General features: G+C 43.0%; 1 protein-coding gene across 3 annotated transcripts in view; it reads left to right on the top strand.

Annotated features, from left to right (window-relative positions):
• ADAMTS18 (ADAM metallopeptidase with thrombospondin type 1 motif 18) overlaps nt 1-13317 on the top strand; it is a 99880-nt gene that overhangs the window by 37101 nt on the left and 49462 nt on the right. For all 3 annotated transcript variants that reach the window (XM_083752331.1, XM_083752330.1, XM_083752329.1), the window contains exons 5-8: nt 4089-4288; nt 7793-7876; nt 8389-8548; nt 9518-9623. In XM_083752331.1, the coding sequence (XP_083608457.1) occupies nt 4089-4288; nt 7793-7876; nt 8389-8548; nt 9518-9623 (550 nt within the window). The remainder of the gene's footprint in view (nt 1-4088; nt 4289-7792; nt 7877-8388; nt 8549-9517; nt 9624-13317) is intronic.

Genomic DNA, 13317 nt, shown 5'->3' with positions numbered 1-13317 from the left:
TTCTTAATAGTAACAGCAAAGACAAGACTAATCTCAGGACAAGGTGGCCTGAGAAACTACTGTCTGCATGCACTAAACATATATATTATGTGAAGACCATATAATCTCATATTCCCAGCTAAACAAATGAAGTCATGTGCTTTGTGGCTTGACTTCAAATGGCAAGGGGATGGAAGTTTACTCACACAACTGATCTTTCCCCATGTTCTTCCTGCTGTTGCTCCCTGAGCACCCCACCCCAAAGCCTCTGTGCAGGATTAGGGGAGGCAGTGGCAGCCTGAGGACCAGGCTATGGATCCCAGGACTGGGGTGCCTAAACAGCAGTGCTGCATCAATATCAGTCCTTTATCTTTCCTATCTTTCTAGATAGTCATGCTTGTTATGTTCATTTTTCAGAATACTCTGTCTTTGGACCATGTGATTACCTCTGCCACTCTCACCACCTAGAAAGAGGAAGGGAACAAATAGATCCATTTTGGGGTTTTTTTGGGGGGTGAGGAGAGAAAAGCCCCCCCCCCATTTGTTGCTTTCCAGTCACTTGGTGACTGAAGGGGGGGAAGGAGACTGAGGTTGGTTATTATGCACAGGCAGGTACACTGGATTGGTCTGGTGCAGTTGTACTGCACTAACCCCCTCATTGCCTGGCCCCTTTCCCTGCAGTAAACAGAAGTGGCCCACATGCAAGAAAGATAGTGTAATTGCTTCACGCCACCCAGCAACCTGCTTCTGGCTAGAGCCCAGTTCTCAAATAAAGTATGACAAGATGAGGTGGGGGGGGAAGTATGACAAGATAGGGGAGTCATCATTAAACCTACAGACCACCCCCTGACTGCTTCACTTAGCTAAACCTTGCTTCCCCAAGTCAACTTCCAAAATAGTAGTTAGCGGGGTACTCAAATATGGTGAATGTCATCTTTGCCTCTCCACCCCTTTCCTGCTGCAGCTGCAGAACAGTAGCTTGTTGGCACAGTCAAAAGATTTGGCCAGCTAGCTGCATTTGGAAAGAATTTTGGCACAGTTGTGGCTGGTTTCCAAGGGGGAAGCCTATTTATTTGGAGGCCGCAGTTGGTAGTGGGTTGCCACTGGTGGATGAGTTCCAAAGGGAAAATTCCGAAGGAGAGTAAGTTTCTCCCTTGAAATATGGCAAGAGTGAGGGACCTCTGGCATGGACTATTGCTTGTGGATGTGTTTGTTCCTAGGTAAAAGGCTGAAGCAGCCTCTCTCCCCTCCCCCCCTCTCTGTGATTGTCTCTCTCTGTGTTAGCCTGGTCTCCAACTGAAAAGTGACATGATTGATCGGCTGTACTCTTTATTGTACTTTTCTTTTGTATTAATATGTTTTTCACTGCACTGGAGGCCTTTGGACCAAAAAGTGGGATATAAATAAACCATAACATACCTTATGGTAGAGCTTTTCTCCCCAATGTGTCCATTTTCTCTATGCAGGTATTTTACATATTTGTGAGCACCGAAACATGTGATTCCTACTTGCAGTTTGAATAGATAAGTATAGTCAAGCAAAAGCTTCATCTGGTAATACTGCTGATCTCTACAGTACCTGATTTGACCAGTCTTGTAACCCACTTCTTTGTCTAGCACAGAATGGGTTGATAATGCTCAAATGGCCCATACATTCTCTTGCCACAGTTGTTTTGCAGTAGAATACCATATGCATGATCAAGTGAATGAAAAGCATATTTTGTAGGGTTGTGCACTGGATTCAGCTGGCGCAGAATGCCAAAATCAAATTGGGCCAATTTGGGTCGATCTGGGCTTTGGTCAAATTGGATTGATATAACCCTTGATTGCTTCAGGTTGGGTCAGCTCACTTGAAACTATCCAGAGCTGTCAAAAGTTGGGGCTGTCAGGCAAAACAGATGGGAAGAGTAGCCCATTTGTTTAAGCTGTATGTACCTTACCATAAATTGCTCCTTTGTATCATTGTAGTACATGGAAGTTTCTACTCTAATCAAGACTGGTTCTATTCAGCAAGGCTCTGCGCAGACACAGTAAGAGAGATGGCAAAGAGCTTATAGATACATCAAATTCCAGGGTTTGAAGGAAGCAAAACCAAAGTTCATCAAGGGTGGCCATCTGTCTTAAGGCATGGTCCTAGTGGATTGTCTCAGATGACTCAAACAACAGAGAAACGCTATACAGAAGGGAAATAATAATGTTGTGGAAATAGAAAAAGCAGCTAAATGATGGGATGTCTGGATTTATAAAATAAGGTAGTATGATAGACACATATTTCTTAACTTAGCTGTAACAATAGTTATCTACCTATCCCTATAATAAATACATTGTCTGGTGAGAGAAGCTATGAAAAGTTTAAGGTGTTGAGTAAAAGGCTTTGGGTTGCATCCAGCTAAGTTCTACTCAGACTTGTTCATTAATTTCAGTGGGTCAACTTTGAGTTGAACTAACATTGGATACAATTCAATGTTTCCCATGCTGTAGATACAAATCCCATGGTTGGCTCTGAGTCATTTCACAAATTATGCAGAGGCAAGGGAGCTGCAGCCAATCAGGATTCCTAGTAAGTGCATTTGCACAGTAGCTGTCCAAGCAGACTTGTACAGGCATTCATACTTAACATTTTTAGGTGTGCTGTTAAAATAAATAATGTCTACCAAGGGATAGAGGAGAAATTCATTTCATTTCACATTGAAAGTTGAACCTAATTTGTAGTTTCCAAAATAGTATGTGAACTACATAGCCACTTGTCAAAATTCACACTTCTCCAAATTTTGCAGTACAGTAGGCCAGCCAAGCAGTGTGTACAAAAATGCATATACTAGGGTAAAGTGTGCATAAAATGTCTGTATTAATAACAACAACATGCAAAATGCATAATATGAGGGGAAAGTGTTTTGTAAAAATGTGTATATTAGGGAAAATTGCACACAAGAGTGTTTATATTAGGAGAAATTTGTACTGCAACGCTGACACATTTTCATGAGGATTTTAAAAATAAACAAATAGATCAGAAACAGATGTGCAAATGTGCAGGACTGAATTGAAGATTGGAAAAAAATGAGAAAGTAGGAGAAACTAAAACTGACTGATTCACCCATCCTCAGATGTATCCTTGACATGTCATGAGTAAAGAGACCTAAGTGTAGGCTTCTGCAGCCCTTCAAAATGTCAGGTGCCTAGAAGTGCAAGTACTGTATGATAAAGACACAGAATCATAGAATCATAGAGTTGGAAGGGATCACAGGGTCATCTAGTCCAACCCCCTGCGATGCAGGAAACTTGAACCCACAACTGTGAGATTAAGAGTCTCATGCTTTACCAGCTAAGCTATCTAGTTCATCCACAAGCACATACAATTCATTATAGAAAGAATGGCTCATTGGTCATCCCACCTTCAACTCTCTTAAAAATGCATAGTTTCAACCCTCATTTAGAATCCTTTATTTGATGGAGGGGTTGAAACTTTGTCTGTTAGGATAAATTAGCATGAACTATACACATCTGTTTTCATTTGGTCCAGAAGGCATCATGCTTATGGTCAATAGGTTTCCTACAACTTTATTCCAAAGCAGTAACCATAATATTGGTTGCTGTTGCAACAAGCACAGTTTGCTTTGTGCATGTGCTCTTGGGGTTGCTGCTGCTCTGAAGATTGGTGTACAATGCAGCCTGGGGTGTGTGGAATCATCAGTGGGCCACACACACAGTATAGCTTTTTGAATTGGTCCCTAGATATACAGGGGAATGTGTGTGCGCGTGCACATGCCCCATAGGGAGATAACAAATAATTAGGTAGAAATTAGAAATGTTTCCCATAGCAGCATGTGAAACTCATTCTTTTTGAGATAGATTTTTTTCCTCTCTGTGACATGTTGTATTAAGTGTCTTTAAAAAGAAAATTAACAAAGACGGATAAATCAGGACTATAATGTATTGAAAAGGACTCCCCAGCTAACAACCCATTTTAATCAGCATTTGGCATCTATCACAATATCCTAGATTCATTCAGGGTTCTAGTCCCTCAACACTTTAGGACTGAGCTAAACTGGTCGTAAAGAAAGAAAAGTCAGTTCTGAGCAATTTCCAAATCTCTGCTCTGTTTCCTTTTAGACACACCTAAACCACCCACAGAGGACACATTCATCCTGTCTGATGAATATCGGAGCTTGGCAAGGCTGAAAAGATCCCCCATTAAAAGTCAGAAGAGTGGAAGTTTGAATGTTGAAACTCTAGTTGTGGCAGACAGGAAAATGCTGGAGAAGCACAGCAAGGAGAATGTGACTACGTACATCTTGACAGTCATGAACATGGTAAGAAAGGGTGGTGCAGCTGATGAATCCTTTTTTACAGTACAAGAAGCCCTCAACTTGCACTCACATTGGTTAGGCAAGTGGGGAAGTAAAATTAATAAATAGAGAGACAGGGAAACCTACTGCTCTCTGCTCTCCATTTCTTTATCCCCCCCCCCATCTGTGCACTCAGTGTGTTTTTCTTGTTTACTGGGAAGGGAGCTGGGAGGGTTCTGACAGCACCCCGGCACCCTTGCAACACCTTCTCAAAGTCTGGTAAGCTTGACAACGCCTTCCTTACCAGCCTCTGCCACCTCACTTACTGGAACCACTTACCACAACATACATTTTGAGATGAGCTTCTTAGAAAATTGTCATTAGCTGGCAATGCTACAAGCATCTACTCAAGCTCCTTACATACTGGGGGCAGTGTTAAGGGCTGGCATGTTTGTGTGTCTATTGAGCACCCACACCTTGGTACCAAGAGTCTCCTTGACCTGCTCATTCCCTTCACTGTTGCAACTTGCTTGTTCACTCTGGCCCCAAGAGTGGTGGTGGGGATGATGATAAGGAAGAACAGTAGATGCTGCTGCCTGCAGTGGGCACTATTCCAATAACCTGTCCTGTTAATGCAAGATTTCAGGAAGAGCAGTGGGATTTTCACCCTCTGTGCACCCTGCACCACCCCCAGATTTGCTTCATGTCATGAAGCCTATGAACACAGAGGTAATCAGATGGCAAGGTAGAGATTGGGGATTTGGAGGTGCCCAGCCTAGAGGAAGGTGCTGGAGGATTGGAATATAGTAATCAAGAACCTAGAGAAGAGTCTGACCTCGGGGAGGGCCAAAGTGGGGATCTGGACTGGGAGAAAGAGCCAAGCAGGTAGTCAGAAGAGCAACCCACCTAAATTATAACAACAACAACAACAACACCCTGCCCATCTAGCAGGGTTTCCACAGACACTCTGGGCCACTTATAGTACATAAAAAACAGTAAAACATTACACACTAAAAATTTCCTGATACAGGGTTGCCTTTAGATGTCTTCTAAAAGTCAGATAGTTGTTTATTTCCTTCACATCTGATGGGAGGGCATTCCACAGGACAGTTGCCACTACTGAGAAGGCTCTCTGCCCGGTTCCCTGTAACTTTGCTTATTGCAGTGAGGGAACCAGCAGAAGACCCTTGGAGGAGGACCTCTGTCCAGGCTGAAGGATGGAGGAGGAGATGCTCCAGTTATACTGGGCTAAGGCCTTTTAGTTGTTTAGTTGTTTATTCTCTTGACATCTGATGGGAGGGCGTTCCACAGGGCAGTTGCCACTACCGAGAAGGCTCTCCATGGTTCCCTGTAACCTCACTTGTGACAATGAGGGAACTGCTAGAAGGCCTTCAGAGCTGAATCAAAGTAATCAGATACCCTGAACACAATATCACTGCTGTTGGAGAGGGCCTTGGTGCCTCCCATTAGTGGGAAGGGACCATCCATCTCAAGAGATGCACCCAAGGATAGATTTGATGGTGAGGTGCCCCAGTTGTCTCTGTGGAGGTAACTGCCTGGCTTGAAGAGACCTTGTGAACTTTGCCTACTTACAGGTGTGACTGCTTGCTTGTCCAGTCCCAGGTCTGGGGGAAATGATCACACGAATAACTGTGTCCTCCTGCTCTTAAAAGGGGGAGCTCAGGGTGTGTGTCAAGTGTTGGAACAATTTCTTTGTTTTTGCCTTGCCGTGTATTGTAGAGCCCTACCATGCCTTAGGAATCTGTACCCTGCACTTCAACCTTTGTTGGGACCCTGTCCTATTTTTTGGAATAAAGTGTACAATCATAACACCCAAGCTGAGAGTCTGAGTTTTGAGTTGGCAGTTTAGGGGCTGTGTGGTGTTGGAGAGAGGGAGAGAACATTCTGTTGTGCAAGGAGAATTCCTTGCGCTGACAGAATGCTCATCTTAGTGCTATGTTGAATACAACCCAATTATTCTAATTTTAATTGTAAACCAGTTTGGACGACTATTTTTGTGTTGGAAACGTGTGCACAAATGTTTTCTTTTTTCCTTTTTTTGAAAAACCCCCAACATAAATGTGCACAAGTGCATAGATACAGTTGGGGGGGGGGGCAATAATGGAGGGTGGCAGCAAGAAGGAGGGCGTTGAAACAAGGTAAACTTTCAGCAAAAGGAGTATTCCCTCACCACCCTGCCAGTATTTTTTTGGTTTGGCTGTGCTGACTATATGACTTCCAGAGCACAGATGGAAATGAGAGAATCCTTGGCAGAGCTTTGGTTCAAAGCTGCCTGATGGTCTTGTGTAGCAAAGATAGAATGAAATATATGTATGGAGATGTGCTTTTCTTTCTTAAATCATTTCCTTTTTCACAGCAGTGCTTGGCCTGGTCCACGCATGGCTTTTGTACTTGCAAGAAGCTGTGTCATTTTAAATTAAAGCACACAATGGACTCAAACCCAAGGCCTTGTTTGAGTGATTAAGCCTTGCTCCGGTGTGAGGAAGGAAATAAGGTTATGAACTTGCTCCTTCCTTCCCCTTCTGACCTCTCCCCTTGCTTATGCTAGCAAGAGCATTGCTCAGAAGTCTGAATGCCTCCTTCTTTGGAAATCAGTCCAGTCACCCTTCATTAATGAGGGACAGGGTACAGATGGTTGGATCTGAAGCTAAGGGCAGAGGGGAAGGATGTGAAGGGATACCACACTTGCTTTTTGTACTAGCTCATAGTTTGTTTCCAGGCACAATTCTTGCCCTGTGAAGTTCTAACCAGGGTCACAACAGTACTTTTTCACCTGCACTTGCTTCTAATTCATTTCCAGACCTAATTCAAGGTTCTGGCGTTGACCTTTAAAGCCCTGACACTTGAGTATGGAATAGAACAGCTTCTCCCATAAGTAACTATCCAGTGGTGTTTAACTGCACCTTGTGATGTCATTAAATTGACACAATATGCTTAATGTTAATTTTCACTTCAAATGATGGGATATGAAGCTGGCTTGTTTTGCCAAACCATAGTTAGCTGTGGTCACTGTTTAGGGGTTGAATGCAACACTAAAGTGTGGTTAACAGAAAACAGAAGTGAAAGCTTCCTTTTGCCTCCTTATGTGGCTGTGCCAGAGGAGGGGGAAAAGAGGGGGGCACATGACGTTGGGGCTTGCTGTGGCTCATTCAATGTTCAGATGTGACCATTGGTAAGCAACTGAGCTGTGAACCTGGAAGAACCCCAGTTCAAATTCTGGCACTGAATCATCAGGCTATTGTATTGAAGACATTGGGCTATCACTGCCATTAATGTTTGTCTGCAAAAATGTTTAAGACTGATGATCCAATTAATTTCGTGTTGTGAATTGCATAGAAATATTTCCTGAAGGATCATGTCTTTGTAAATTAATATGTCACCCAGCACATCTTGGTGCTGTCTGCATTTAATATAGTACTTGTGTAGGGATGGATTAAAAACTTATTTTCCTTTTGCTTACTGCTTGTTATTTTCCTTTCTCTTTTGTTTGTGCTAACCTTCACATAGGTATCAAGTCTTTTTAAGGATGGCACAATTGGAAGTGACATCAATATTGTAGTTGTGAGCCTTCTTCTTCTGGAACAGGAACCCGTAAGTGATGTTTCATCAGACTCAGGGAGGATGTATACAAGCTCAATTCCGCAGAGGGAATTCCATAGGGGAATTCTCATGATGTTGTAAATCATACATATGAACATGTGTCATTTTTGTACTACCAATGATTGAGGCTACAGTGTGCCTGGAAAGCAGGCACAGTGACAAGGCAGGCTTGCTGTCATCTCATTGCATCTCTCTCGGGCATGCACCCTCAGCTCAGCCCCACCACTCCTGCCTCACATTTGCTGAGTGACAACAGCAATCACCCACTCTCTGTTTCCAGGTTTAGAGGAGAAGGAGATGCAGCCAATCGCTTTGGAAAAGTCTCTTTCCCCATTCCTGGCCAACTGGGAATTTTGCTGCCCACCTAACCTGCCACCCAGGTCATACACCCCCTTTCTCCCTTGATCCGGCCCTGTAGATCTTTCCTCATAAGACTTTCGTTGCCTTTGAAAAATTCTTCCTTTTTCAGTTGCTGGTAGTAGATTTCCCCCCCTTGTCTATAGGGTGGACTGATGATCAACCACCATGCAGACCAGTCATTAAACAGCTTTTGCCAGTGGCAATCAGCTCTGGTTGGAAAGAATGGGAAGCGTCATGACCACGCCATCTTGCTTACTGGATTTGATATATGTTCCTGGAAGAATGAACCATGCGACACTTTAGGTATGGGCATATTCTATGGCAGCCTCCCCCAACGTTGTGTCATCCACATGTTTCCAGCTATGGGGCTGATGGACATGAGGGATGCTCTGGGAGGGGTGGCTTCCTAGGCAGGAAACCATTTGCTAGGATATATTATAGGGTATCACGGCTGAGAAATGAACATATCTCATGTTGTAGTAGATGCAATCCAGCTGCAAAGTTGTGCCTGTTTTAAAAGCACTGAGAGTTCCAGAAAGTTAAGGAATCATTACAACAAGAAGCTTTTAAAATAAACTGAAAACAATGAAAGAAACTTGAGAGGAATAGCTTGGAATATGATCTTTGCTTTGGTCATGTTATAAGCAATCAAAGGAGGCTGTCCAAAAACCACATATGAGTTTCCCAATTTTAATGCCCTCCCCTCAACAACATACTTACCTTCATTGCTAATCCAGTCCCAAAGGCAGCCCAGAACAAATGAGTCAATTTGAAAGTTTATATGTCAGTCTTTCACAGCTTTCTACAGGATTATCTGATCTGCAGCATTTTGGACTCAGTGGTATTGAAATGAAGGAAAGGGTCTTCTGGAGGATGGGCACTGTGCCTGGGGAATCTTCAGTGCAGTCAGGTTGCTTCAGATTTTTGAAAATATCTCTGGCCAAGGGCATTCTCATTCTTTCTGGCTGACCTTCAGGAAAGAGCTGGCGCCCTTTTCCAGAATAGCTTTCCTAACTGACGGGACTGTTGTTGAGTCAGCAGAGAAAAGGAGCCTGTGTTAGTTTTGTAGGCTAACTGCTGCAGACAGAATGCATTTTTCTTGGATTGGGCCCAGCATTGCCATGTGTATGTGAGTTTGCCTTGTGCATTCTTCTACATGACAAAGCTTAAATGAGCAAAAAATCTTCCTAACACAAACTATGTTCTGAATCTCTGTGATGTTATGTGGCAGAATAAAGATATAATGCCATTCAACCATCCTTTCCTTGGCAGGTTTTGCTCCAATCAGTGGAATGTGCAGTAAATACCGCAGTTGTACAATCAATGAGGACACGGGGCTTGGTTTGGCATTTACTATTGCCCATGAATCTGGACACAAGTAAGCTATTCCTCGTGAGTCTTTCCCTCCCTACAAGCTACTAAAAGACTGTTATTATTATTATAAATACACACACACACACACTGCTTTGGCTGATATTTTATTATTATGTTTGATAGAAGATGATGACCTTGCTGATCCGGCAGTGTTCCATCATTAGAGCTGTTATCTAATGCAGTGCTAAGTACCATCAGTGAAAGGATTTCTGCTTCCACAATGGGACTTTTCCCCCTCTTCTCCAACTATGCACATCCCATGCCCTCCCCAAACCTGCTCTAGAGTGTTGGGGAAAACTTCAAAAGAGATTTAGGGCAGATTTCATAGTGCATCTGATCCTTAGTGGGATTTACAATCTGTGCTGATCAGCTGACTGGGACCTACAGAAAGCCCCTGTAGAGGAAGATCTTTTCCATCATGGGCCTGAATTTAAACTGGCAACTCCAAAGGTAGAGCTGGAAGCAATTAGCATTTTTTTTTAAATGCTAAAAATTCTTCAGCATTTCAGTGTAAATTTATTTTAATAAATAGTTTTGTATGTAATTTTGACTGATGCACATATTTTTGCAAACATCTCCAAATATAAGGCATTTTTGTATGTTATTTTCATTAGTTTTAATGCATATTTTTGCCTAAGATATGCAATTTTTTTGTAAATTATTTGGCGTTTAGAGAACTGCATCACAATATTTAGAGAATTGTGAATTTCAAAGGATATCTATGTTTCAGTTCTCACACTGTTTCAGAAAGTTCAGCTTTGAGAGATTCACCTTTAAAAGTGAAGTGAATTAAATTTCTCCACCATCCCTAGCCTAAACCCACTGGAGGGTTCGGGATCTGAGGTTTTGGATGATTTAGTTACATTTGCATTTTAATCAACTATTTTACATTTGATCTTTAAAATCAACTATTTGCTACCTGAACTTTTGAGATGAGGGATTGATGAATGTTGCACTTAAATATATATATATATATATATATTTGCTTTCGTAGATTTTCACGGGTACAGGAATGCAGGTTTTGGTGTCCTCGGGTGTCTTCCCGTGTAAAAGTTGGGGTGTCTAGGCGACGTTTCGACGAGGTCTCACTCGTCATCTTCAGGCTGGTGCTTTCGGCTTCTTGTTACTGGAACAGAGCGGGATCTCAATGTTTGAGTTCCTATAAATACTGTAGAGGGGGTGTGGTGTCTAGCCTCCAATGTTCTGGGCAGAGAGGAAGTTCCCAGGCTAGTGTGCCTTTTCTTCTTTTGTTCCTTAATTACTTGAGAGATACCTTGAGTGATTTCTTGAGTGATATCCTGAGTACCACTTAGGTGGGTCATTAGGTGTGGATTAGTTGCTAAAGTCTTTGTGTCTTGACCTCTTGAACTTTGTGAAGAGTTTTCCTGAGAAGATGGCTGTATTGCACTTAGTTGTGCTTTGGCTTGGCTTCGTGTATAGGGGCGAGCTGTGGTTTTGTGGCTTGTGTCAGCCAGATCTGTGTAGGGATTGCAGGGGGGTGCAGCATCCGGAGGTGCCACCATGGATTGGCTACTGGATGGTGTCAGTAATTCATCTGTGGAGAGGGTCTGGGTTTGGGTCTGGTGTGGTTGATTGGTGTTGGCGTTCTGTGTGCCTCTGGATCTGGTGTCAGTTTTTGTGGGGAGGGCTAATTTCCAGATGTCTGGCAAGCGGGATGTGTCGTCACGCTTGTTCATGTTGTGAGGGTGTTTCTCTATCTCGATGGCTTCCATGATTATTCTCTTGTGGTGATGTTCCGTGTTAAAGAGCAATTTGGACACCAAAACCATATATATATATATATATATATATGCTTTCGTAGATTTTCACGGGTACAGGAATGCAGGTTTTGGTGTCCTCGGGTGTCTTCCCGTGTAAAAGTTGGGGTGTCTAGGCGACGTTTCGACGAGGTCTCACTCGTCATCTTCAGGCTGGTGCTTTCGGCTTCTTGTTACTGGAACAGAGCGGGATCTCAATGTTTGAGTTCCTATAAATACTGTAGAGGGGGTGTGGTGTCTAGCCTCCAATGTTCTGGGCAGAGAGGAAGTTCCCAGGCTAGTGTGCCTTTTCTTCTTTTGTTCCTTAATTACTTGAGAGATACCTTGAGTGATTTCTTGAGTGATATCCTGAGTACCACTTAGGTGGGTCATTAGGTGTGGATTAGTTGCTAAAGTCTTTGTGTCTTGACCTCTTGAACTTTGTGAAGAGTTTTCCTGAGAAGATGGCTGTATTGCACTTAGTTGTGCTTTGGCTTGGCTTCGTGTATAGGGGCGAGCTGTGGTCACTCAAGAAATCACTCAAGGTATCTCTCAAGTAATTAAGGAACAAAAGAAGAAAAGGCACACTAGCCTGGGAACTTCCTCTCTGCCCAGAACATTGGAGGCTAGACACCACACCCCCTCTACAGTATTTATAGGAACTCAAACATTGAGATCCCGCTCTGTTCCAGTAACAAGAAGCCGAAAGCACCAGCCTGAAGATGACGAGTGAGACCTCGTCGAAACGTCGCCTAGACACCCCAACTTTTACACGGGAAGACACCCGAGGACACCAAAACCATATATATATATATATATATATATATGAATGTTTGCTATGACATTGCGTTCCCAAGGTATCAGTTGCAGGCTAACCGTGGCTTTGAGCACGGAGGCAGAATTAAATCCAGAATTTCTTTTGTTCAGGAATCTGTATGAAAACACATCCTGCACAGAAGCTCCTCATTGTTGGCTTGACAGTTCCATTCAGCTTGTCCCCTTTTGTCAATGGGCATGCTGCTGTCATCCCATTCACTTGCTCCATGGATCTCTGATTCTGCATGACTGCTTGGAGCTATTCAGTTCTCATTGTGTAAATATACTGTAGAGCATTGACTGTGACCTCATGGCTATATGAGTGGTCCTTTTGCAGGTCCATCTGAAAGGAAATGAGGAATTAAAGGCTAATCCTAAACCTAGTGGTAACTTTGTCAGGGATTTCACTGGGGGGAAACAGGAACAAATATCTGATGGAATTTAGAACTATATCTTTTAGGCTATGTATAGATGTACATAATTGTGTTGGTGGGATTGAGAAGGAAGCACACTGTTAGTGGTTCATACCAATAGCCTTCTTCCTAGGATCAGGTTCCCCTGTTGGAAAAGTCTGTTTTGCTCATCACTGATTGGCTGGACGTTATGTCAGCCATGAAGAAATGTTACACCTCTTCAACCTGTCTGGAGATGCTGGGGATTTTCTGCATGCAAGGCAGATGCACTACCAGTGATCTTCATCTCTTCCTTTGTACATACCAGACATGCAAAAGTCAGAGGCTTCTATGCCCATCCACCATGCAAACATATTCCTACCAAGCAAAAGCACTCAAGGAGAATACAGAACAGGGCTGGTGAGGGGTGTGACCTGGGAAGAGAGAAAGAGACAGGCAGGGGAGGGGCCTGGGGAGAGTTCTAGAAGCCATTCAAAGCTATAATTTCTCCTGAGGTTCCTGGCTTCTGCTGCATTGGAATTAACTTCTTAAGAGAATGCTGCTGAGATGCTCTCTTGTAGAAGCCCTATAGAAATTAAATAGGAGCAGTGCAAGAGGACACCTACAACTGATTGATTGTGCCCAGAGAAAATAAGTAGATAAAGCTGGGTAATAAGCACACATTTTTGCATCTTTCTTCTTCTATTTATCATTAAGTAATATAGATCATTTG

The sequence above is a fragment of the Podarcis gaigeae genome, assembly GCF_964106915.1.
Source record: "Podarcis gaigeae genome assembly, chromosome: 8".
NCBI lineage: Eukaryota > Metazoa > Chordata > Lepidosauria > Squamata > Lacertidae > Podarcis > Podarcis gaigeae.
The sequence above is the reverse complement of the archived record's forward strand: the minus strand, read 5'-3'. Positions and strand labels throughout refer to the sequence as shown.